This window comes from Puma concolor, chromosome B1, assembly GCF_028749965.1.
Source record: "Puma concolor isolate L17-30 chromosome B1, mPumCon1.1.hap2, whole genome shotgun sequence".
Lineage (NCBI taxonomy): Eukaryota > Metazoa > Chordata > Mammalia > Carnivora > Felidae > Puma > Puma concolor.
In genome coordinates, this window is record NC_141670.1 from 176,169,070 (window position 1) to 176,192,986 (window position 23,917).

At 45.1% G+C, this 23,917-nt stretch overlaps 1 protein-coding gene across 3 annotated transcripts in view; it reads right to left on the minus strand.

Annotated features, from left to right (window-relative positions):
• PGCKA1 (PDCD10 and GCKIII kinases associated 1) overlaps positions 1 to 23,917 on the minus strand; it is an 88,832-nt gene that overhangs the window by 3,211 nt on the left and 61,704 nt on the right. For all 3 annotated transcript variants that reach the window (XM_086705253.1, XM_086705251.1, XM_086705254.1), the window contains 2 exons: positions 13,737 to 13,786; positions 338 to 391 (listed from right to left, as the gene is read on the minus strand). In XM_086705253.1, coding sequence (XP_086561379.1) covers positions 338 to 369 — 32 coding nt within the window. In that variant the 5' untranslated portion in view covers positions 370 to 391; positions 13,737 to 13,786. The remainder of the gene's footprint in view (positions 1 to 337; positions 392 to 13,736; positions 13,787 to 23,917) is intronic.

Sequence of the window (23,917 nt, forward strand, 5' to 3'; positions counted from 1 at the left end):
TTTCAGTGATGCCAGGTCAGGCATCATCTCTGCAACCCCAGCTTGTCTTTGCACCGAAGGTCTCTGGAGAACTGCAAGGTCCACCTAAACCAAATTCCATCTCAGAGCACGACGGCATTCCCAATGTGCTCGGAGCAGTGAGCAACAACAACAAAACAGTTTAAATCTGGGCCACATGTCCTCTGAAATGATATACGAGCAGTTCCAAATGCATAATTTCTTGGCAATGCTGGTCATGCTTGAGGTTGGATAAATGCAGCGACCCCATGCGGGGTCTTTAGGGGGGCCTCCACAGTAGTCCCAAAGTCCTCCACTCAGGGTACTTTTCCAACTTTACCTTTGTATCATTTTACAGCACTTGCACCCCATCTGGATGAGTTTTTGTTACCATCTGGAAAAGAGAGAAAGGACAGAACATAGTGAATGACATCTGAACAGGAACTAAGTTTGCTCCTTCCTTCCCAGATTCTCCAAGTTGGGAGGGTCACAATTTTTGGCAAAAGCAGAACACGTGAGGCAGGGAGACCATGGTTACCGGGAACACCTTCACGTTTCTAAAATCACCAATTCAGAGTTCTCAAACATTTACCGACGCTCGTCTCTGTGCCAGGCCCTTTCCCCATCCTGGGGCGATAGGTAGGTTGTCTCCATTTGGTGAAGGAGGAAACACAGGCTGAAGAATGCTAGGGAGAGACCTTCGGGACTGAAAAGGATCCTTGCCATTTCCACATCGATCAATGGCCTTATGCTGGGGACTCTGGAGCCTAACCAGGGCGCAGCCATTGTGCTGACTTCTAAATGTCAGACTAAATGTCTGACTTCTGCTCAGGTCATGATCTTGCAGTTTGTGAGTTCAAGCCCCGTGTGGGGCTCTGTGCTCACAGCTCAGAGCCTGGAGCCTGCTCCCGATTCTGGGTCTCCCTCGCTCTCTGCCCCTCCCCCACACATGCTTGCTCTCTCTCAAAAATAAATAAACATTAAAACATTTTTTTCAATCATTAAAAAGAAAGGGGCATCTGGGTAAGGTGGCCGACCTGCATGCTCCACAACACAGACCCAAGAAGGTGACGGCTGTGGTCATCATTCCAAGCTTTACGGGACTAATTGGCATCTGTTGCGCCCCTCCCGTGACTGGCCAACCCTGGCAATGGCCCAGGGGCCCTACTCTTGCAGCTCAAGGACATGGCCCTTGGGGCGTCCTGGCAGCAGACGGGTTCAGCTGCTTCTTTTCTCCTACCTGCCCCTTCCCAAGTTTCGTGTTTCCTGATGCGTGCTCTCCCACTGAAATCTTCCTTTCACATGGAACTCACCGGGTTGTTCTGATCTCTCTTCTGAAGATCCTAAAAACTCGTGTGGAAGAATCTCTAAATCATTTCCCTTTTCTAATAGGAACAACCTTTAAAGTGACAAACCAGTAAGAGAATCTACAGCCCCAGTCCCTCCGTCTCCGTAAGACGTGCACACGAAGAAGAGGGAGAGATCATTCACTGTTGGTGGTGTCGCTGCCTCCCTGGCCTGTCTTCTGTCTTCCTTCAATTGTAATTGAACTCCCAGGATGCCACCACAGAAACCTTTACCCACACGGAAAATGACCGGTGCTCTTTAAGAGGTTATGGACTGACAGGTTATGGGTTTATACCGATAAATAAAGTCTACAAACGACCTCCTATGGGAAGGCTGAAAAATGGTCTCCAAAAGATATCCCCAACCTAATCTCTGGAATTTGCATGTAACAAAGAAACAAAAAAGGTCTTTGCAGATGTGATTACAGATTCGAGATGGGGAGATTTACTTGGACTATATGGTTCAGAGCCCAGCCTTGCTTCTTACTTGGCAGTATGACTTTGGGCCTCGGCTATTTCATCTGTAAATGGGGATAATGGTATGTCTACCATATGGTGTCGTTGGGGATTACATAAGTCAATATTCACAATAAGCATATACTTATTACTCAGACCTGTTTGGACATAGCACGTTAAAAAAAATTTCTCTTTCCTTTCCTTCCTTTCTTCCCTTCCCCTTCTTCCTCCCTCCCTCCCTCCCTCTCTCTCCTTTCTTCTTTCCTTCCTTCTTTTCTTTCTTTTTCTTCCTTTCTTCCTTCCTTCCTTCCTTCCTTCCTTCCTTCCTTCCTTCCTTCCTTCCTTCCTTCTTTCCTTCCTTCCTTCTTTCTTTCACATATGAGCAGGGAAGAGACAGAGAGAGAAGGAGAGAGAGAATCCCAAGCAGGCTCCACAGTCAGCTCAAACCCATGAACCATGAGATCATGACCTGAGCCAAAATCAAGAGTTGGACACTTAACCAACTGAAGCACCCAGGAGCCCTGACATGTTAAAAAAAAAAAAAAGTATGGAGGCCTTGCACCTAAGAAAGATGTAATGCAGTTGCCACAACATACACACAGGAACAAAAGCATTGTGAACACCAAGTAATACTTGTTTTCTGGGTTAAGGGCCAAATGGTATATTTCTATTAACTGTGGCACCAACTGAAAGTCAAGTGCCACAAAACCCGAGTGCCACAAAGGTTCCTCAGAGGGAGAAACCATTGGGAGCTTGGCCAGCGGTCAGTGTGCACAACCACTTACTGTTTCAAAGCACTCTCCGTTAAATGATCCCATGTCCAGAGCCCAGAATTTTGTTCCCAGCCTCTGCTCCCACTTACGGCTATTTTCTGCTAGCAATTCATAAATCAGCTGGAAAAACAGGACCAAGAAACAAGGACGATGTGCACCTCCCCCCCTCCATCAACCCCTCTCCTCCACCCGCCTCTCCCCCCATCCTGCTCTAAAACTCTGCCCCTCTACATGCTTGCAGTACCTTTATTTATCTTGGACTCTGTTTAAAAACACAGTCAGGAGGATAGGAGGAAAAAAAAAGTCAAAGGAAAGAAAAACCTGGCTTTGAGGTTTTTGAGAGGGCAGACTGTGGGTCATCATAATGTAACTGAAGCCATGGTGATCACTGTAAAATATCTGGTCGGTCAACTTTAGGATGGCAAGTTAAGAGGCATAGCAGGGGAAGGTTTCAGGAAGGAAGGAAGGAAGGAAGGGAAGAATGAAGGAGGGAGGGAGGGAAGGAAGGTAGGAAGGAAGGAAGGAAGGAAGGAAGGAAGGAAGAAGGAAGGAAGGAAGGAAGGAAGGAAGGAAGGAAGGAAGGAAAGAAGGGAGGAAGAAGGGAAGGAAGAAGGGAAGAAAGGAAGGAAGGAAGGGAAGGAAGGAAGGAAGGAAGGAAGGAAGGAAGGAAGGGAAGAAAGAAGGAAGGAAGGAAGGAAAGAAGGAAGGAAGGAGGAAGGAAGGAACGAAGGAAGGAAGGAAGGAAGGAAGGAAGGAAGGAGGAAGGAAGGAAGGAAGGAAGTGAGGGGAGGGAGGGAGGAAGCTAGGAAGCGTCAGCCTTGAGCCACACCTTGTGTTCCCAGCGTCTCAGAGGCTGAGTCTCAGAGGCTGACGGGGCCCTGGGGAACCCTGGCCCAGCCACAGTCCCCACCCTGTGCCGCTGTGGCCAGGGCCACGTGAGCAACACGTTCTGCACTGAAATGACTGCGGAGCTTTAACAGGCCAACTGGAGAGCCACCACTTCCCTGTTTCTTACAGAATTTATAAGTCATCTGTGGCTTTAGGCTCCCCTCCTCCTCCCCCAGAAAAACCACAGGATCTATATTTTCCTTCAGAGCTATGTAATAGAAAGGATGTTGTAAAGGTTTTCCCCTTTCAGGATCAAGTTTCTGGTTTGGCTTCTCAGCCCAGCCCCCACTGGCCTTTGGGGCACAGCACCCGGGTTTCTGCCTGGCCTGGTCCCTCACCTGAGGGCCCTGCTCCGGGCCTCTCCCGCCTCTCTCTGCCAGTGGAGACGGCCTCTTCCTGGCCACAGGCTCTGCCTTCTCCCACCTGCCCGGAGTTTTCCCTCCCCAGGGACATTCCTTCTCTGAGGTGGCTCCAGTGTCCACCGCTGTGTGACTGTGTGACTGCTGGCGGAAAGGGTGGGGACTAATGTATTCACATCCAACCTCTGCCTGCCCATATCCATGACTTCCTTCCTTCTATGAGGATTCCTAATGACAAATTCAATTTATTCCTCTTTTCTTTTTTTTTTTTTTAATTTTTTAACGTTTATTTATTTTTGAGACAGAGAGAGACAGAGCATGAACAGGGGAGGGGCAGAGAGAGAGGGAGACACAGAATTGGAAGCAGGCTCCAGGCTCTGAGCCATCAGCCCAGAGCCCGACGCGGGGCTCGAACTCACGGACCGCGAGATCGTGACCTGAGCTGAAGTCAGACGCCCAACCGACTGAGCCACCCAGGTGCCCCTATTCCTCTTTTCATATGTCACTTTAGTGTCCCCATCTTGCTTTTGGAAGGAGCTCTCCCATTTCCAAGAGCGTAAAGGAAATACTCCTTGTCCAGTGTGACACCTGGACACGGGACAGGGGAGGGTGGGGTACACGCTCTTAATTAACACCTTCATGAGGGGCAGTCTACCTGCCTTCTCCCTGCTCCCCCGCCCCACTTGGACAATGGCTAGCTTGGAGGTTAGAACTCGGCTATCAGGTGCCTCGTATTACTTAGTAGAATCAAAATCTGCTTTCTCTTTGGAGTATAAAAAATCAGTCGAGAGGCAAAGGGCAAATCCTTTGCAACCATCAGCTGGTTTATACAGGGGTAAAAGCAAATACCATTAGGAGGGTATGTCCACCCAGCGTGGGCACCTGCCTGCTTCTGGAGTCCTGTGTTGGGGGTTGACTCTGCCCTGTGTTTTATGTTGAAGTTAAAGAGTCCTGTGTTTGAAGATGGACATGCGAATGCTCTGTCAGTTACTAATCAAGTCTCGTTGCTGGAAAATCCTGTTCCACAGGGGGGATCGTGGTGGAGGCGGGGTGGGGGAGGGGCGTGGAACAGGAAGACCACAGAGTCAGGCGTTTTCTAACCAGTCAGAGAAATGGAGTATTCATCAGGAAGACAAGACATACAGAAAAAGGCTCAAGCCGGCTGCCAAGGGCTGCCTTTGAACAGTGATCGTCCCGAAAAGTGACGGAGGCAGGTCAAAGGGCACAGGAACCAGCTTGTAAAGGTTCTACTGGTCAGATCTGGAACTATTGGAGCATCAAAATAAATACTACAGATACAAAGGTTAGAGCCCCCTGAATAAAACGAGGATCTGTGCGTCCACGTGGATATAAATTCAGGGAAAGCTTTGCCTTATAAGTAGAAAGCCAGCTAACCTGCACACAAGGAATCATGGGACTAGAAAAATCTCCATCACAACAGTAACTGATTCAAGCAAGGGTCAGCAGTGGATACTGACATTAGCAGGCAAGGGTTCAGGGAGAACAGAACGGTTCATCTCTAAGCACGCCACCTGCTTAAGGGTACAACAGTATCGGTACGGTGGAGGAACGATGCACGCAGCACCTGCACCCGATACCCAAAGGTGACATTGCCCTCAATGAGACTGACCAGCTCCAGGGGCCCCTGATGGGAGGCACTGAGAACTCAGCATCACTTCTCTGGTTTTCCTGTCACGAGAATGTAACCTGGGTGGAAGCCTGAAGCCACATCAGTCAAACCCAAATGGGGGGATATTCTGCAAAACAATCTGGCCTGTACTCTTTTTTTTTTTTTTTTAATTTTTTTTTTTCAACGTTTATTTATTTTTGGGACAGAGAGAGACAGAGCATGAACGGGGGAGGGGCAGAGAGAGAGGGAGACACAGAATCGGAAACATGGCCTGTACTCTTAACGAAATGCACGACTGTTGTGAAAACCAAAGACTGCGGAGCTAGTCCAGACTAAAGAAGACTAAGGGGATAGGACAGCCGAATGAAATGTATAAGCTTTTGGCTAAAAGGCCCTTACTGACAAAATTGTTGAAATCTGAATGAGGCCTGTCGATTAGGTAACAGTATTAAATCAATGTTAATTTCCTGATTTTGATCAGTGCACTGGGGTATATAGGAGGAATGCCCTTGTCCTTAGGAAATACACGGGGAAGTATTAAGGAGGAAGAGTATGATATCTGTAATTTACTAAAATGATTCAGCAAAAACACGCGCACACGCGTGCGTGCGTGTGTGTGGGGGGGGAAGGGAAGAATAAAGCAAATCTGGTAAATGTTAACTTTTGGGCATAGTGAGAGGAGGGTATTTGAAAATTCTTTGCACATTTCTTACGACTTCTCAGTAAGCCTGATGTAATGTCAAAATGAAAAAAGAAAAAAAAAGTGGGAAATTAAAAAAAAAAAGTACCAATCTACTGTTAATTGTTGTTCTGTCTGTCCCCGGGCTAGGACCTAGCAGGTGTGGGAAATCACTGATAATGATATTCCCTACAAAGCAGCACAGGGGGAAAGGTTGTAGAAAGGAGCTCACCAAAAGCCCCCCGATTTCTCTGGACGTAGCTGTGATCCTGAGTGCATCCTGAAGACCTTTACTCAATAGCCAGTCCCAGCCTCTGAAGGCAAAGAAGGTCTGGTTCCTGTCCTCAGCTGCCCCGCCTTCGAGAGGGACTTACAGCCTGGTGCTTGGGGGTCCATCAGCTGTCTGCCTCCCCTTCTAATCCCAGGCGCCTCTCAGGCAACACCTAACTCAGGGCGGCGTCCAGCTCACACGGAGCTCTACACACTTGACATTCAAACAAAGGGATGACTGGTGAGTGACAGCTGTGAGTGAATAAGAGGGGACTATGGGATTTTACCAGTCATTCCATTCGGGGGCCTGCCTCTTCCTGTGATCGCACTACCCAGTGGTCCAGAACAAAAAGCCAAGCGCGGGAGCTGAGAGATGGGAAGGACTGCGTTCCTCCCTCCGGGCTCGGGAAACAGCACCCACCACCACCCTTTGTGCAGTTCCCAGGGTCAAGGGCGTTCTGCTGCAAGGGTTCTAGTCAAGGAGCTTTAAAGGCAGCTGGGAAGTGGTCTGAGTTTACAGAAGTTGGAATACTTGGAAGACAGACACCATAAAATCAAACACTCGAATTTCAGCTCCGTTTTGGAAAACCAGCTGCGTGTTCGGAGAAGAGCTGCGATTTCATGTCATGTGGTCAGCAGGTGAAGCTGACAGACATTTAGTGAGTCATTTCTGGTACCGAGGAATGAGTGAAAATAGTTGCCAGGTGCTGAAGAAAATTACCAGGTGCTTTATACAATAAATAAGAGATGGTCTGCCCAGCTTTCAGCACCGGCGCTGGATTCGTAACTGGAAAGGGACAAGAAGAGACATTCTTAGACTGCTCAATCCACTTCCTCAGCAGAACCACTGCCTCCTTCCTGGACAGCCTTTGAAAACTCTCCGTGAGTTTCCTTTCCTCCTCAAGAGGCTGAGCTTCAGTGATGGTGGAGAGCCTGAAAGCCTATATGAGGACCTTTATTATCACCGTCAATCACCTATTTTAGGCTACGATACGTGTTAGCATCACCTAGAGCTGGGCTTGGTGGGATATTTATGTGCAGAGATGTGTTTTGTAGGTTTCCCCCCTGAAACGGGTCCCTGGTCAGACAGGTTTGGGAACAGCAGAGATTAAAGATGAACATGTTCATGGTCATGAAAAAGAGCCACTTCACCTTGTTTAGCTCTGCAGTTACCCAAATTATGTGAACACAGAATTTTTTTTTCCCCATAAAACTTCCTAACCACGAAACTTCAGTTTTGTGAAATGTTTTGGGAAAAACCACAGTTGAAATGACAGTCCTAATCATCTGCGGGGAGTGTTGTGCCTCAAGCGTCAAGTGTAGTATGCTGTTTGGGCAACCCCAGCCAGGCAAAGTGTGCGCCAGGAGTCACGTGTTGGCAGTGGCTCCATCACCAACTGCTCACGCGTGGGAGGGTCGTGTGATCGCTTGAGTCCGTGAGGTCAAAGGTCTCTTCCAAATCTGACAACCTGAAAGGGGAATCAGTGAAGAACAGGAATGTCCCCCATCGACCCTCTATTCATCTTGGTTGACACACTGATAGTCAGTGAGTACCGAGGTAAGGCAGGCACCGACAGGACCCTCGTGCAGGTGAGGTTTCTCTCCAGGGTTTGTCAACCACCCCATGGTCATTCCGCTGACGTGTGTCTGGGTCCCGGGGCCACATTCACCCAGCACATGATCCTGACTTAATGTAAAAAAGCTTCTCCTCCGTGTCCCCTGGCTCATTTCAGGTCTGCAGCTCTGTGGTAGGGGTCTCCTCAGCCTCTTTCCAGGGAGTACCGCGGGAGACAGCGTAACAGCAAAGCCCCTGGGAGGGCCGAGGCCACAGATCACGGGGACCCTGTGAGGCTGCAGGAGGTGCACTGTCGGACCCCCTTTTCCACTGGAGTGGGCTGGGGGAGATGCAGGCTACCGGTCTGGAGATTAGGGTCTCGGGAGCCAAAGGAACAAATTGGTCTCTGCGGGTGAAATGTCAGGGTTGAAATTGGTATTTCTTTTTTTTGAATATATTTTTTTAATGTTTGTTTATTTTTCAGAGAGAGAAAGAGACAGAGTGCCAGCAGGGGAGGGGCAGAGAGAGAGGGAGACACAGAATCCGAAACAGGCTCCAGGCTCCGAGCTGTCAGCACAGAGCCTGACACGGGGGTCAAACTCACGGCCCGAGATCATGACCTGAGCTGAAGTCAGAGGCCCAACTGACTGAGCCACCCAGATGCCATGAAATTGGTATTTCTTGATGAAAGACTGCCCTGGGCCCACTCAAATCGTGCTATTGAAAGCACTGCCTGCCTGGCCTCTCCCAAGGCTGATCTTGACCGTATATGCACCCGATGAGGGTGTCTACACGGTTTCTGTGGTGCTTCCATTCCCTGTCCCATTACTTTACTGCTGCTGGAGTCACAGGGTCCTCGGTGTCTGTATTATATGTGGAGAAACAAAAGACTTTTACAACAGTGAGAATGTCACTCCATTTTTCTGTTCTTGTGGTCCATATACTTGCATATCACAATCTTTTTGATCTTAATAACACTTCTTTTATTAAAAATTTTTTAACAGTTATTTATTTGAGAGAGAGAGAGAGAGAGAGAGAGAGCACAAGTGGGGGAGGGCACACGAGAGAGGGAGACACAGAATCTGAAACAGGCTCCAGGCTCTGAGCTGTCAGCACAGAGGCTGACGTGGGGCTCAAACCCAGAAACTATGAGATCATGACCTGAGCCGAAGTCAGACGCTTAACCGACTGAGCCACCCAGGCACCCCAATCGATTTAAAAACATTTCTATGACCTTTTCTTCTATTCAAAATCTAATATCATGTTTTTCTTTTCAGATGTCATCATTAATCTGCTGTCCTTAAGACAGATGTTTTATGAATGCTCACAGTCATCACATAGTGTCTCCACTGATACGACTCTCCATTGAATCCATGGTGTTGTATCAGGCACTGTACCAGGTTCTGGGGAAATAATGGCATTCCAGGTGCTCCCCGGAAGAACTTATAGTCTTGAATGTGTGTGTGGTGGGGGGGAGGGGGGACTATACGTGTGGGGTGGGGTGGGATGTATGCAAACATTCGGGAAGGTTCACCACACCGCACCAGCATTTCAGCATCGTGGTAAAAGGAGTAATCTAGGGTCAGAGCTGTGGGTTTCCATCTACCTCTGCCACTTACTAGTTTTGTCACCTCCGGGCAGATTCCTTAGCATCTACGAGCTTCAGTTGTCTAATCTGTGAAATGGGAACGATAGCTGTTTCTGCTTGTTAAGATTGTTCTGGGGGCGCCTGGGTGGCGCAGTCGGTTAAGCGTCCGACTTCAGCCAGGTCACGATCTCGCGGTCCGTGAGTTCGAGCCCCGCGTCAGGCTCTGGGCTGATGGCTCGGAGCCTGGAGCCTGTTTCCGATTCTGTGTCTCCCTCTCTCTCTGCCCCTCCCCCGTTCATGCTCTGTCTCTCTCTGTCCCAAAAATAAATAAACGTTTAAAAAAAAAATTAAAAAAAAAAAAAAAAAAAAAAAAAAAAGATTGTTCTGAAAATGGAATGAGCTAGGAGTTTGTAAGGCATTTACTATGGTGTCTGGGGGACTACCGGTAGTCACTGACACTCAGAATAAGTAGATCGCATTTGGGTGTTCTCTACTCATCAAATACTGTTTTTGGGAACTTTTGTGTTTAACTTTACAGCAACCCTTTAAGGTGCGAACTGCTGTTTTACAGATAAGTAAATGGATCTAAGTTAGAAAATGGTACGATGTAGCTGTTAATGCTGTTGTTCTAGTTTTCACTAATATTAATATTTTCTGGAATCTGTCTTGGTGGGTCCTGTTGATTTCTGAGTCCACTGGATTACACAACAAGCAGCAGTTTGGGATCCCGTAACTTTTTGCAAGAGGGAACTGGATCCTCTTGATCTGGGCTCTGACAGAATTTGGTAGGTGTGCTTGCTTCTATGACCACCAGATGGCAGTATACGTCGGTCATTTAATTTAAATTGGAGGAAGGGACTTGGTGTGGGAAAGCCCTCTGAAACGAAAATTAGGGCACAAATAGTGTAGATGCTTTGCCATGAGGCAAAGTTAGGGAGTAGGTGATGTGGTAAATATTTCAGATAGTGATAGTCTTGGTGGCCATGGCACCACCATACATGCCAGGGCCTCTTCTAGCTCTGGCGGGACATGAGGTTTGTGCTGTCATCTGGGTAGATCATGGTGGAGTCAAAAGGCTCCCACAGTTCTACAGAGAGCACTGTTGACACAATGACTGCCCGTCGGAACCCCAGGTCGGAGAGTTGGCCTCGCTCCCTTCTAGTATGCTCAGATAGTGATTCTGTGGACGTGGCTGCGGAGGAAGACGCATGTGAGGTGTGCAGTTACCCTTCCTCCCCGGGGTTAGATATGATGCTGCTGGGCCTGTCCATTTGGCTGCTCCTCCTGGCTATCTTTGTGCTCTACCTAGACCCCATGGCCGCCCATGTGTGAGCTGGCCGTGGGGACCCATCTGGGAACATGAACAGCACGTTTTGGAGAATCTTTAGACAACAGAAATATAGTTTCTTTGGGAAGATCTTTAAAATCTGAAATGAAGATGATGTATTTTTACTTAACACGTGCAGTTCTCTGTCTTTTCCACGGGGATCAGTGGACCCCCTTCTGTCATACCCTTCACCACCATGGTAACAGTATCATCTGACAAAACTCATCTCGACTCAGTTTGTCGGGTTGCCCTATTGACTTCGGTCCAAGCTGCATAGGAAGCTATGCAATCTTTAGTAGGGCATCTGCTTAGAAACCTAAGAGACGCCCTTGGCATTAGCACATGATCACTTTCATTTTTCTGGCCATTTTATCAGAAACCAGTCACAGAACATGTATGAAATCACAGAGGGGGTCTAGGAGAAGAGGAGGAAAAACTGAATATCCAGTACATAATGGATGTATGTATGAGGGGATGGGCCCTGGCATCAAAATCTGGATTGGCCTGTTTAGAAGCCAGGTGACCCTGACTAAGTCATTTCACTTCTCAGTTTTGCCAACCACTAAGTGGGGGGAAATAGTAACACCTAATCTCGCAGGGTTCCTATTAAGATCACATGATTAGATCGTGTGCTAGGCCTGGCAAAGTGTGCCTGGCAAGTAGTAGGTTCTTAAATGTTGACTGCTGTCATGTTCACCGTCATCATCCATGAAAATATTCTTTAACCACTGGATGCTACTGAATTTTAGATACTGTGAATACAAACAAGCATTGTTCTGACCAAATCCTCCCTGGAAAGCCATAGGAATCAGGGTGCATCTCCAACACACGGTATGCCTCTTAATTGGTAAGTAGCTTTATCTGGCAGGTGGAAGAAGTCTGCATGAAACTTGAAGCATTTAGAAAAAGCCAAGTTTTGGAAAGGATGAGGAAGCCTTAGAGGAGGCAATGTGGACAGAAGTTTATACAACGCAGTCTTGTAAGGCTACAAATAATGATAGCTTTCTTTTTTCTTTTACTTATTTTTTAAATAGGCTTCACGCTCAATGTGAAACCCAACATGGGGCTTGAACTCACAACCCTGAGATCTTGAGCTGAGATCAAGAGTCGGATGCTTAACTGACGGAGCCAGCCAGGCGCCCCAATAATGAAGCATAGCTCAGGGCTAGGTGCTTGGCATCACCTAGTTCTGAGTAAATCCCAGTATCCTAGAGTGCCCAAACCACAAAGAATCTTAGAGAACATCCCGCTCAATCACCTCATTTTATAAAGGTGCTCAGGACTCAAGGCTAGAAGCATGAACTGGTCAGAGGATAAGAAAAAACAGATGGTCCCATACTTATAGATGACCCTGCACATGCAGAATTGAATCCCCAATGTTTCTTGGAAGTATAGTGAAAACAGCGTGTGCACTGAAAAGATTGTACATGGTGCTAAGGCCTCAATAATCCCGAGGCATGTAACTGGGGGCCACTCTGCTAGTTATTAGGACACAAAGAGACAGAAGACCTCTGCCATTTTGCTAAAGGGCTCACCACCCATTCATGCAACATACATTTTCTGAGCACCTATTATGTGCCAACTACTGAACTCAATTCCAGGGATCTGGAGAGAGTTTACAGTCTAGCAAGGGAAAAATATGTAAATAATATCCAAGCAGATGACTAGTCTAGTGTTATGAGATTGAAAGACGTCATACGATGTTACATAAGGAGCACCTGAGTAATCTTAGGAAGATTAGAAAGAGCTTGTGGGCAGAGGTGAGCAGATAATGGTGCTGGTGGAGTTTGGAACCGCATTCCAGGGTGAATGCAACATGAAGGCAGGAATGCTATCCCTTATACTGTCTTAGACCCACCCTTTTCTCTCCTCGTGCACTGCCATTGCCCCCATCCTACAACATTATCACCTCTTTTTTTTTTAAGTTTATTTACTTTGAGACACAGAGAAAGTGAGCAGGGGAGGGGCAGAGAGAGAGAAAGGAAGAGGGAATCCCAAGCAGGCTCCACACTGTCCGTACGGAGCCAGACACAGGACTCGAACCCACGAACCCCAAGATCATGACCCGAGCCAAAATCAAGAGTCAGATACTTAACTGACTGAGCCACCCAGGCTCCCCAAAATCACCTCTTTCTTATTTGAATTACTGCAGTTCCTCCGGCCACCTGCATCCACCTGATACATTCGCCACATGGAAGCCATGTGATCTTTTTAGGACACACATTTGAATCACATCATTCCTCACACCTAAGACTTCTCAAAGGTGCCCGATGCCCTCAGGATATTTAATAACATTTAACAACAATGATGATGATAAAAATATCAAACTTACACAGAGCTTCCTATGTACCTGGTGTTCACCTTCGTGCTTTATGGGTATAATTGATCCTCATTATTTGTGGATTTCGTATTTGTGAAATCCTCTAACTTGCAAAAGTTTATCTGCAACCCCAAAATGAATACTCAGTGTGCTTTTGCAGTCATTTGTGGACAAGAGCTGAGTGTTATTGGAGTGGTCTGATGTGCACATTTCTCTCTAAGCTCAAACAAGGCAACGTTCTGCCATCTTGTTTCAGTTCCTCATATCGTAAAGCTTTCAGTGTCAAGACTCAGTTGGGTCATGCTCATCTCACATGTTTTAGAACTGCATCCCAGACCCACACAACTAGAAAGGAAATAACAAAATTCTACCAAAAAACCTGAACGAAGCCAGAAAGAAACAGACTTCAGGGATTGCTCTGTCTACTGGCTTTCGTGTGTCAGGTAATAAAAACTGCAGTGAAAGACCAAGTAATAGAAAATTTAATGGAAAATGGGAAGTACAGACTTTTCCCTCCAAAGCATAAAAAGGAAAAGAAAATGGTTTACCTGTTGTGGAGACTGTCCATTGGGTTTCTCTGGAAGTTTAACTTCTCTTCCTGCAACAACAAAAAAGTTGCAGATTGAGTCTGCAAGTTGCCTCCTGTTCACAGCCAAGTTGTATCTTGAAAGTGACAGCAGACAGCATGTCCTGAGGGGGTGCGAGGCAGTGAGGTGGGGGAATTGAGTTCCCTCGCCTGGGAAGACTAGTGTCTTGGGACTTGCCACGCCTTGGTTTGCAGCCTAGCTGCTGAACCAGCAATCAATTAACAACCACCCAATTTCAGTGTTTTCCTCTATAAAAAGGTTGTAGTGACATTTAAATGGCACAACATGTAAGTAGTTTATCACATGCTGGGCATGCTGGGATTATTCAATAACCAAAAGCTACTGTTGTTATTTATTACTGTTGGTAAATACCACATGGCAATGCACTTCTTCTCTGATGGGTAAAGTTTCGACTAAACAGAAAAAAAAAATCAAGGAATTTTCTTCCTGTAGGCCTATCAAATAATCAAAGTTTCAATGAATACATATGCAGTATCTTAATAAAATATATAATTGAGAAAATAGCATTGCTTAGTGAAAATAATGGTGTGTAATTTTGAGAAAGTAAAGCTAGTGTTCAGATTTTTACCAACTTCTCTGTGACTATTAGAATAATTCACCTATATCCAGACACAACATTTTCAGGAAATGCTCTAAGTCTGCTCCCAGGTAAATTACTTTGTGAGATACTGAATTCCACAATAGTGGAATGGTTTCACCCTTTTGGTAATCCACTTTCATTGTCCTGTAATGTCTTTTCACTCAGTATTATTTCTTATCATTTAATTATTCCTTAATATCGAATACATTGCTGAAAGGTCAGGTGATTCTATTCTTAATTTTGACACAGTGTTCATAATTCAACTCAAATATTATTTGGTAAGAAAGACACGAGAAAGCCAAAGTCCACGGCCTCAGGGAGCTAGCCATCTGGCTGGGGAGGGCACGGAGACAACGAGAGTTTACAAGTCACTAAAATACTATGCAGGGTACAAATAATGCCATCAGAGGAACAAACAAAATCTCAGGACTGCGAGGTTGTGTCACTGGGCTGGCAGGCATTCGCTGACATTTGAGAGAAACTGTGGCAGATGGAAAAATAACGATGGTGAGATGTGGTGGGAGGGCCTTTCGGGTAGAGGGAACGTGGCAAACAGAGGACAGGAAATGATGGGAGTATTATTTAGTGAAATCACTGAATTCCTACTGTGTGCCAGGCTCCAGGAAACTGCAAGGAATGGTACACCCACATGGGGTGTACCCTATAAAATGACAGCCCTAACTGCAAAAGAGTGAGTATTCTGGATTTCTCGGTGTTTAAGGAACTTGGAATCTGCCATGCGGTTGGTAGACTTGCCGTGTGCCAAGTGCATTGAAGGAAACCAGATGGATATGGTAGTTTGGAGTTACAGTTAAGACCCTACTTAAGAGTAAAGAATGGACCTTGAAGAGGGAGCATTTAAACTGAGATCCACAGAATGAGAAGGAGCTCTCAACAAGCCATGCCCTTGTTAAGAAGCCTTAAGTGGTTCTGCATTGCCAGCCAATGTCCTTTAACGTCCTCAGCTCAGCATTCGGGACCTTCCACAATATGGCACGAGTGGCTCTGCTAGATTAGCTCTGAAGCTTCTCTAGCCACCCCTACTCCCAGCCAATCTGGATTTTCCACTCTTTTCTAAACAGGCTTACATTTTTCCTGTTTCTATGCCTTTGCACATATTATTTCTCCCAGCTGGCTTGCAAAATTCTACTGATCCTTCAAACCTCATTGCACACCACCTCCGCCATGAGATTTTTTTTTTTTTAAACCCCAAGTAAAGGTAATTACTCCACTGTTTTCATTTCTGTGGAATCTTATCTTCTTGGACGGCTCCGATCACTTTTTGCCTTCATTATTACAGTGATTCGTTTATATAACGTTCCCTCCACTGGCCTGTAAACGTTTAGTAGGGAGGGGTCACAGCTTCACCATTGTTCAAGCACATGTTGTGTCTTCTGACACAGTGACTTGCATATAGAGGTACACGGCATGACTTTTGAAAATGTGAGTTATAAGTATCACTGGGAACTTTAAGATGCTTAATACCAATGTATTATATTATAAAACAACAGTGTACGTATTTAATCAGATCTAAGATGCACATGTATTCATTCACTTTTTAACACTTCTGAAACTGAAATGCAACTTACATTCACTGGCACATCATGGTTAAGTTTGAGGCATTATTTTCTATTTTTGTGGTATATAACAGTACATGTTATAATCTATGACATCAAATATTCAATGAAATGTGGCATTTTAATACCATAATTTGTTATCTCAGGAATATATTATGTGTATATTTACTAAATATATTCTATGTTAAATAAGTGTCTACCTGGAACACAATTAGATGAGTATTATATAAGACACGGTCCATTTACCCAGAATCTTCATTTAATTAATTAATTAAATTTATTTGCTATATTTATTTATTTATTTAATATAATTTATTTTCAAGTTGGCTAACATACAGTGTATACAGTGTGCTCTTGGTTTTGGGGGTAGATTCCCATGATTCATCGCTTACATACAACACCTAATGCTCATCCCAACAAGTGCCCTCTTCAATGCCCATCACCAATTTTCACCACCACGCCCCCGCCACCATCAACCCTCGGTTTGTTCTCGGTATTTAAGAGTCTCTTATGGTTTGCCTCCCTCCCTCCCTCCCTCTCTGTTTGTAACTAGAGATTTTGTTTTTAAGTAATTTTTACACCCAATGTGGGGCTCAAACTTACAACCCAGAGGCCAAGAGTCACATGTTCTACTGACTGAGGTAGCCAGGCACCCCTAACCCAAGAACCTTCTAGGATGAGAACTAACAATATACAGAGATGGACTTGAGAATTTTACTTCTAAGCACTACATAAAGATCATGTATCAAAACAAAAACGATAACCAGAAATAAGACCCTTCAAATGAATTCTATTTTTTTTCCCAGAATGACTTTTTGAAACAAATTCTTTCCAAAGAAAATATTTTGGTACACCTGCTTTGTTGGTGCTTATTGGCTAATTTATTTGTTGGGCAAGATAGCATTGACATTACCTTGGGTTGTCCATGGTGAGGGCCCAATGGCTGGTAAAACCAATCAGGCCTAAGTATTATGAGAGTTTGGGAGAAGACGAAATCCCAGTGTGGTCGAGCTGCCAGGAAAGGCTTGACGGAGAAATGCAGACATGGGAGGTGGCAGAAATTAGAGAGGGCAGGGGTAGGAGAGAATATGGGACTTGTGCAAAAGACAGTGGGGAGGCCCATGCTATGGATTTGGAAATGAAAATGGCATCTCTGAGGTTACTGGGGCCTCTGAAAGTAGGCACAGAAGACCTAATGTGACCTGATTGGTGATGCGGGTAGGTTCCCGAGCAGCAAGTGGCAGAATGGCAGCAATACATCAAAAAGCCTCCCTTGCTGGCAACAGACAAGCAACACCTCAAGAGTTTTGTGCAGAGACTTGCTAAGAGTTGATCCTTTGAATTAAGTGAGGAGATGGGACGAGCCTGGTATGTGGTGGTATCAAAGAGAAATCCAAAGGAAAGAGCAGATGTGGAAAACCAGCTTTTCAAGCTTTCTTTGGTTTTTGAGTTAGGCATTGATTTCTACTGTCCCTGGTTTCTCTTAGTGGTTTGGTGTATACACTTACTACGTATAGTGTCTTGGGAAAGTTGTGTTGCCTCACTACCCGTTTCCCTGTGAGTAAAATAACAATTATAATTATATAGTACCTTTTTCAGAGAACAGTTAGGGTTAAGTGAAAGAAAACAGTAGAGTATTGAGCACAGGGGTTGGTACAAACCATAATCTTAACATTAGCTATGATTTTTCATCCACTGTCATTGTCAGCGTCACCATGACCATCACCATCATCATCATCATCATCATCAATCAGTTTCTGTTTTTCTACCTGCCACTCACTGGAAATTTCTTGAGTCCAGTGGTCACATCTCATTATCTTTGTTTCTTCAACAAGGAATACAGAGTAGGACTTCCACAAATATGTACTGAGTTTTATGAAAAATAACAAGCCAGATCTCCATGAAAGAAAGGATTTGCGTGACAAAAGGAGTTACTGAAATTATTCTCATTCTTGGAGGCTGGCAGATGGAAAGAATGGTGGTTCCATACACAGAACAGGTGGAAGGAGAACCTGTATTTATTTTTATTTTTTTTTTATTTTATTTTTAAAAAAATTTTTTTTTTTCAACGTTTATTTATTTTTGGGACAGAGAGAGACAGAGCATGAACGGGGGAGGGGCAGAGAGAGAGGGAGACACAGAATGGGAAACAGGCTCCAGGCTCTGAGCCATCAGCCCAGAGCCTGACGCGGGGCTCGAACTCACGGACCGCGAGATCGTGACCTGGCTGAAGTTGGATGCTTAACCGACTGCGCCACCCAGGCGCCCCAGGAGAACCTGTATTTAAGTGCAGTATTTGAGAGTGCCTGAGTTCAGCATTTAGCCTTCTGAGTTGAAGTGATGGCTGGGGAGATGGTTAAGGGAAAGGTGGCAGAAAGAACAAATGCAGCCAGCCACTTCCCATTACAAAGGAAGAGGCATGCATAGCTCACAGAAAGAGCAAAGGTCCATAAAAACAGAAAGCCCATGGATGTGAAGTTAACTAGCAAGTTAGTAGGGTGGGAAGCCAAGAATCGGCCCAATTTAGCAGAATCCTTAAAGGCTTTAGGACAGAAGGGAAAAAGAAGGGAGGGCTAGAATCAGGATGATTTGGAAGGTGTTTAAGAAGCAGTTAGGGGGGTGCCTGGGTGGCTCAGTCGGTTGAGCCTCCGACTTTGGCTCAGGTCATGATCTCACACTCCGTGAGTTTGAGCCCTGCGTCGGGCTCTGTGCTGACAGCTCAGAGCCTGGAGCCTGCTTCAGATTCTGTGTCTCCCTCTCTCTGACCCTCCCTCGTTCATGCTCTGTCTTTCTCTGTCTCAAAAATAAATAAACATAAAAAAAAAATTAAAAAAAGCAGTTAGGGGGGCACCGGGTGACTCATTCAGTTAAGCGTCTGACTTCGGCTCAGGTCATGATCTCGCAGTTCATGGGTTCGAGCCCTACGTCAGGCTCTGTGCTGACAAGTTAGGAGCCTGGAGCCTGCTTCAGATTCTGTGTCTCCCTCTCTCTCTGCCCCTCTCACGCTCGTGCTCTGTCTCTGTCTCTCTCAAAAATAAGCAAACATTAAAAAACAATTACAAAAAAAAAAAAAAAAAGCAGTTAGGTTCCTAAATCCCTTTTTGCACTCCCAGCTTTTGGAGTGGTTTCTGCTCTTTATCTCACCTAAAGAATGTAAGTTTAGTATCTGGAAAGGGTAAAGCAGGGTCTCTGGACTAGGAATATAGTAGAGAACACACAGCAGAGGGCAGGGGTTCTGAATCCAAAACTGGGGATTAAGTGAACGTGTGCACGTGGAGTGCTGAGAGCCTCAGCCTGCTCCCCTCCTTGGCTCTGGGAATGCTGGCAGTCACCCTCGAGTTGTCCTCCAGACATCTAAGGAAGTCTCTAATACGAAAGACAGAGATCGAAACCAACCAACCGACCAACCAAAAAGCACTTAAAACAAAAAGTAGGGAGAAGAAAACTAAAGCCAAAACAAAACGATTGACAATAATATCCTCACCATGTCACCTGTATCCAAAAAGAACAGGGGATCTTAAAAAAAAAAAAAAAATCAGAGAACAACAAAAACAACGAAAAGCTCTTGAAAACGAAATCAAGACAACAAAAATTAATATTTCAACAGAATTTCAATAAAGAGTCTAGAAGAAAAAGAGCAAATCTCATAGAAGTAGGAAAAAAAAAAAGATACAGGAAATCAAATGGAAGAGATAAAATAAATCTAGAGGATCAGTCCAGAAGATCCAACGTCCAAGCAACAGAAACTTGAAAAAGAGAGAACAAATAAAAGGAAGGGAGGAATTCATCGACAAAATTATTTGAGAAAATTTCACGTAACTGAAGGACATGAGTTTCTAAATGAAAGCAGTCACCATGTGCCCACCACAATAAATAAAAACAGACTCAATGCCAAGACACAGCATTGTGGTATTTCAGAACTGAGATGCTATAAGCTTCTAGAAAGAGAAAATCAGGGGGTATCCAAAGAGTTGGGGATCAGAACGGTTGTAGACTCCTTAAACACACACACACATACACACACGTGCGTGTGCACACACACAACCCTCATTCTAAGCCAGGCCAAATGACCAGTTAAGTGAGAAGGTAGATAAAGATCTTTTCAGATATGAAAGGTCTCAAAAAACGTACCATTCACACAACCTTCCCCTCCCAGAAAGGAAGCTATTGGAAAATGTCACAAACAAATGAAGGAGTAAACCAAGAGGGGGAAGCAAGGGATACAGAAAACAGGACATTAAACACAGGAGAGGGACAAAGTGTCCCCCAGGAGGAAAGTGGCCAAGATCCCAGAATGCCAGCAGTGGACACAGTCACAGGGACGGCTCATTTGGACTGGACAAGGCAAGAAGGCTCTGGGCAGTTTTAAGAGAGGAAATTGATAGAATCCCTGAAGGATCCCAAAGAGAAAGATATATACCATAAGAAAAGAACTTGGGGTGGGACACCTGGGTGGCTCAGTTGTTAAGTACCTGACTTTGAGTCATAATCTTGCAATTCATGAGTTCAAGCCCAGCATTGGGCTCTCTGCTGCCAGTTACGCAGCCTGCTTTGGATCCTCTCCCTCTCTCTCTCTCTCCCCCCACCTTTCTTTCTTTCTTTCTTTCTTTCTTTCTTTCTTTCTTTCTTTCTTTCTTTCTTTCTCTCAAAAATAAATAAACATTAAAAAAAAGAAAGGAATTTGGGGTTGAATCAGGATAAGTATGCAGAATATTTAACACATGAAAAAATGAGCCATTTGTTACCCCAGAGAAAATGGAATTATACTTTTCCACCTGGACTGGCTGGGAAGAACATTTACAGAGTTGTAACAGATACTTGGTATTCACCAAACTAAGACTGGAGGGGGTGCGCAGCAGGGACTGGGAACATTTCTGGTGTGCTGTAGGGCAGAGGGTAGAAGCCGAATCATCTTCCATAGTGGAATAACGTCTAAAACTGAGAGAATATCAAGACATGGTGCTAGAAACATTCATTGAGAGAAACAAATAACCAAAATAATCAGCTAAAAAAAAAGTGCTTTTCAAAAAAAAAAAAGTGTTTTCCTTGGAGGAAAGAAAAAATGTGCTCACAAGTGAGCAGTCAGGGCTCCCACGTATGAAGATGTGGGAACCGATCTAGTCGTAAAGAGCAAAATCTCGAGAAAGGGTACACCAGATGAGAGCAAGCAGTAACAAAGATGCTTTTGAAAGAGCTGAGTCACATCCATTTTCTTAACCTACATTAATTATTCAACATCTCGTACTGTGGGCCAGGCCATGTACTAGTAGATGATCACAGCAGAATGAATAAGACGTGAAGCTTATAACCTAGTGAGGTAGGCAAAAATGTAAACAAATAATTATGATCCAGTGATATAATAGAGCTTATAAGCAAAGTATTATGAAAATGTGGGCACCAGCAATGAGCCTGTCAGAATTTTCTAGAGTTGTGCTGTCCACATGGTAACCACTGGCCACCTGTGGCTAGTGGCTACCATACTGGGCAACGTAAGACCTAAAACATGTTCCTCATGGCAGAAAGTTCTATTGGATGGTGCTTGGAGGTTCTTAAATGGTGATTTTTACAGTGCTTTTCTAGTACATTAAACCCCTGAAGGGATCACGTTCCATGGGTCTATTAGTAAATAGAGCTTTGAAGAGCTTGATATTTAACCAGCTAAGTTATCTGTCCATGGAAAGGAATTTTTACTCTGTTACAGGTTTTGTTTTCATCTGGAGCCACTTGGGGAGCGAGGAAGGGGTATTTCTTGCATCTCCTGATACTGTTTGACCATGCACAGATGTTGGGGAGCAAATGCTGCTGATGACCAGACTCTGTGAGTCGTTGGGAAAGCACTTTTGCACAGTGGGAGGAGGGAAGAAAGAGCTCTGCAGAACTCCGAAACTCCTGAGTTTGAATTTTGGTGCCACTACTCGTTAACTCTGTGGCCTCAAGCAAATCTCTCAACCTCTCTGGGCCTTTATGCGGTTTTTAGATGTGAGGGGCACGGGTAAAGCACGGATCAGGCTAAGCAGTGGCAGAAACACAAAAATGGCGGCTGTCATTCTTCTCGCTGTCCTTCATCCCCAACAGGCAATAAGCACGCTGGTCAGGAAGGGCCCCATGTGAAGGGAGAGGGCTGGCCCTCCTCACTTCTCATCATGACTCCGTTTCCTGGCTTTCGTTAAAGGATCTATCATTGACCAGGAAATGAAGTACCTACAACAGTAAGGGGATTTTTTTTTTTTTTTTTTAGTTTATTTTTTTTGAGAGAGAAAGAGAGAGCAGGGGAGGGGAAGAGAGAGAGGATGAGAGAGAATCCTAAGCAGACTTCATGCTGTCAGCGCAGAGATGCAGGGCTTGAAGTCACGAACTGTGAGATCATGACCTGAGCCAAAATCCAGTCAGACGCTTAACGGCTTAACCCACTGGGCCACCCAGGCACCCTGAGGGATTTCTGTTCAAAGCGGGGCAAAGGGAAGGATCCGGAAGGGCAATGAGATTTGCCGAAAGCCCAGGACATGCCAGACCCACCGGCAAGTACTGTATGTCCTATAAATCCTCCCAGGGTCTAAGAGAAGTGGAAGGATGGGAGGAAGGCGGCTGGCAGGAAGGTTTGCAGGTGGTGGAGAGACAGCATGGTGGGACACAGACCCATGGGGACGGGCCAGAGATCCATGGGGAATGCCACGCCAGGGCCCCATGGGATTAAACACGCAGTTCATGAGGACAGCTGGGGGCAGTGTCTCATGGGTGGGCCCAGGCCAGTGGTAGTGAGCAGAGGTGGCCTGGGTGACCTGAGCCAGCCCTTCACTTCTCCACAGGTGTTGCTTAGGGTTTACACTAACCCTAAGTTGGTTACACTAACCCTAAGTTAGACTGGTGGACAGTCTCCATCTCTGTTACCTTCTTCAACTTCCATGAGAAGAAAAACAAAGTTTCCAAGTGGAGTTAAATTCGAAATATGATAAGCCTGAGTTGGCATCAACACCCGGTGCAAGAAGTAACTTTTCCTTGTAATTTGTAAGTGCATTCAGGCTTGTTTTTTTTTTTTTTCCCCGGGTTCTCTTTTAAGGGTTTCCCCCACCCCCACCCCCAGGCAGGGCCAATATCTGAATAGAAAGAAAAGATCCCCAGCTGGGCTCCTTTCTTCGAACAAGCTTTGCAAGCTTTGCAACATCTTCCTTGGATACGATTCAGCTGGGGGCCTTCCCCGTATTCCAGAGGAATTCCTGCGTCCTCACACAGGGGCCCTTTGTGGTCTGAGGTTATGAGAAGTTAACCAGGACTTCGCACAAGGAAGTATCTTTTCCTTGTGTGAAGCCGTGATCAAAGAGGAGTATCATTCAAACCCAAACCCAAAAAACAACAACAAAAACCCCACCAAAACAAACCCGCAAAAATAAAACCCCACACCAAAACCATGATTTATATCTAGAATCTCTACAGAAAAAAAAGAAAGATCTGAGTTACGTCAGTAAAGCACAATCATCTGCAGTATAGAATGTACAATTAGCTAGTTCGTGTATTGATGGATTTTAAAGTTTAGTCCTTAGTACAAATTCTAAGTCCTGTATTTAAGTATTCAAACTTTTTTTGGTTGCTTTTGCATCTGTTTTGTTCACAAATATCCCCAATCTTTTCCAAATGCTTAAAGAACTTTTTCATTAAAAAATGATATGTACAAATATTTGTATGTATACATATTCATATAACGCACATATATAAAACTAGATATAATGCTACACACACGTGCACACATATGTATCAGCACACAAAGTTTGGGAAAAGAGTGCAAAAAAAAATGTCAGCCATGGTCATAGCAACCTACCCATGTGCTATGTGTTCATTTTTTCCCCAGGATTTGTTGTGGTTTATGTCCGTCTATACAGTGATTTTACACAGTATGTACTATAAATAAGTTCACGCCATGCTTTCTCTCACTGAACATTTTGTTTCTAGCCTTTCCCGTGACAATACAT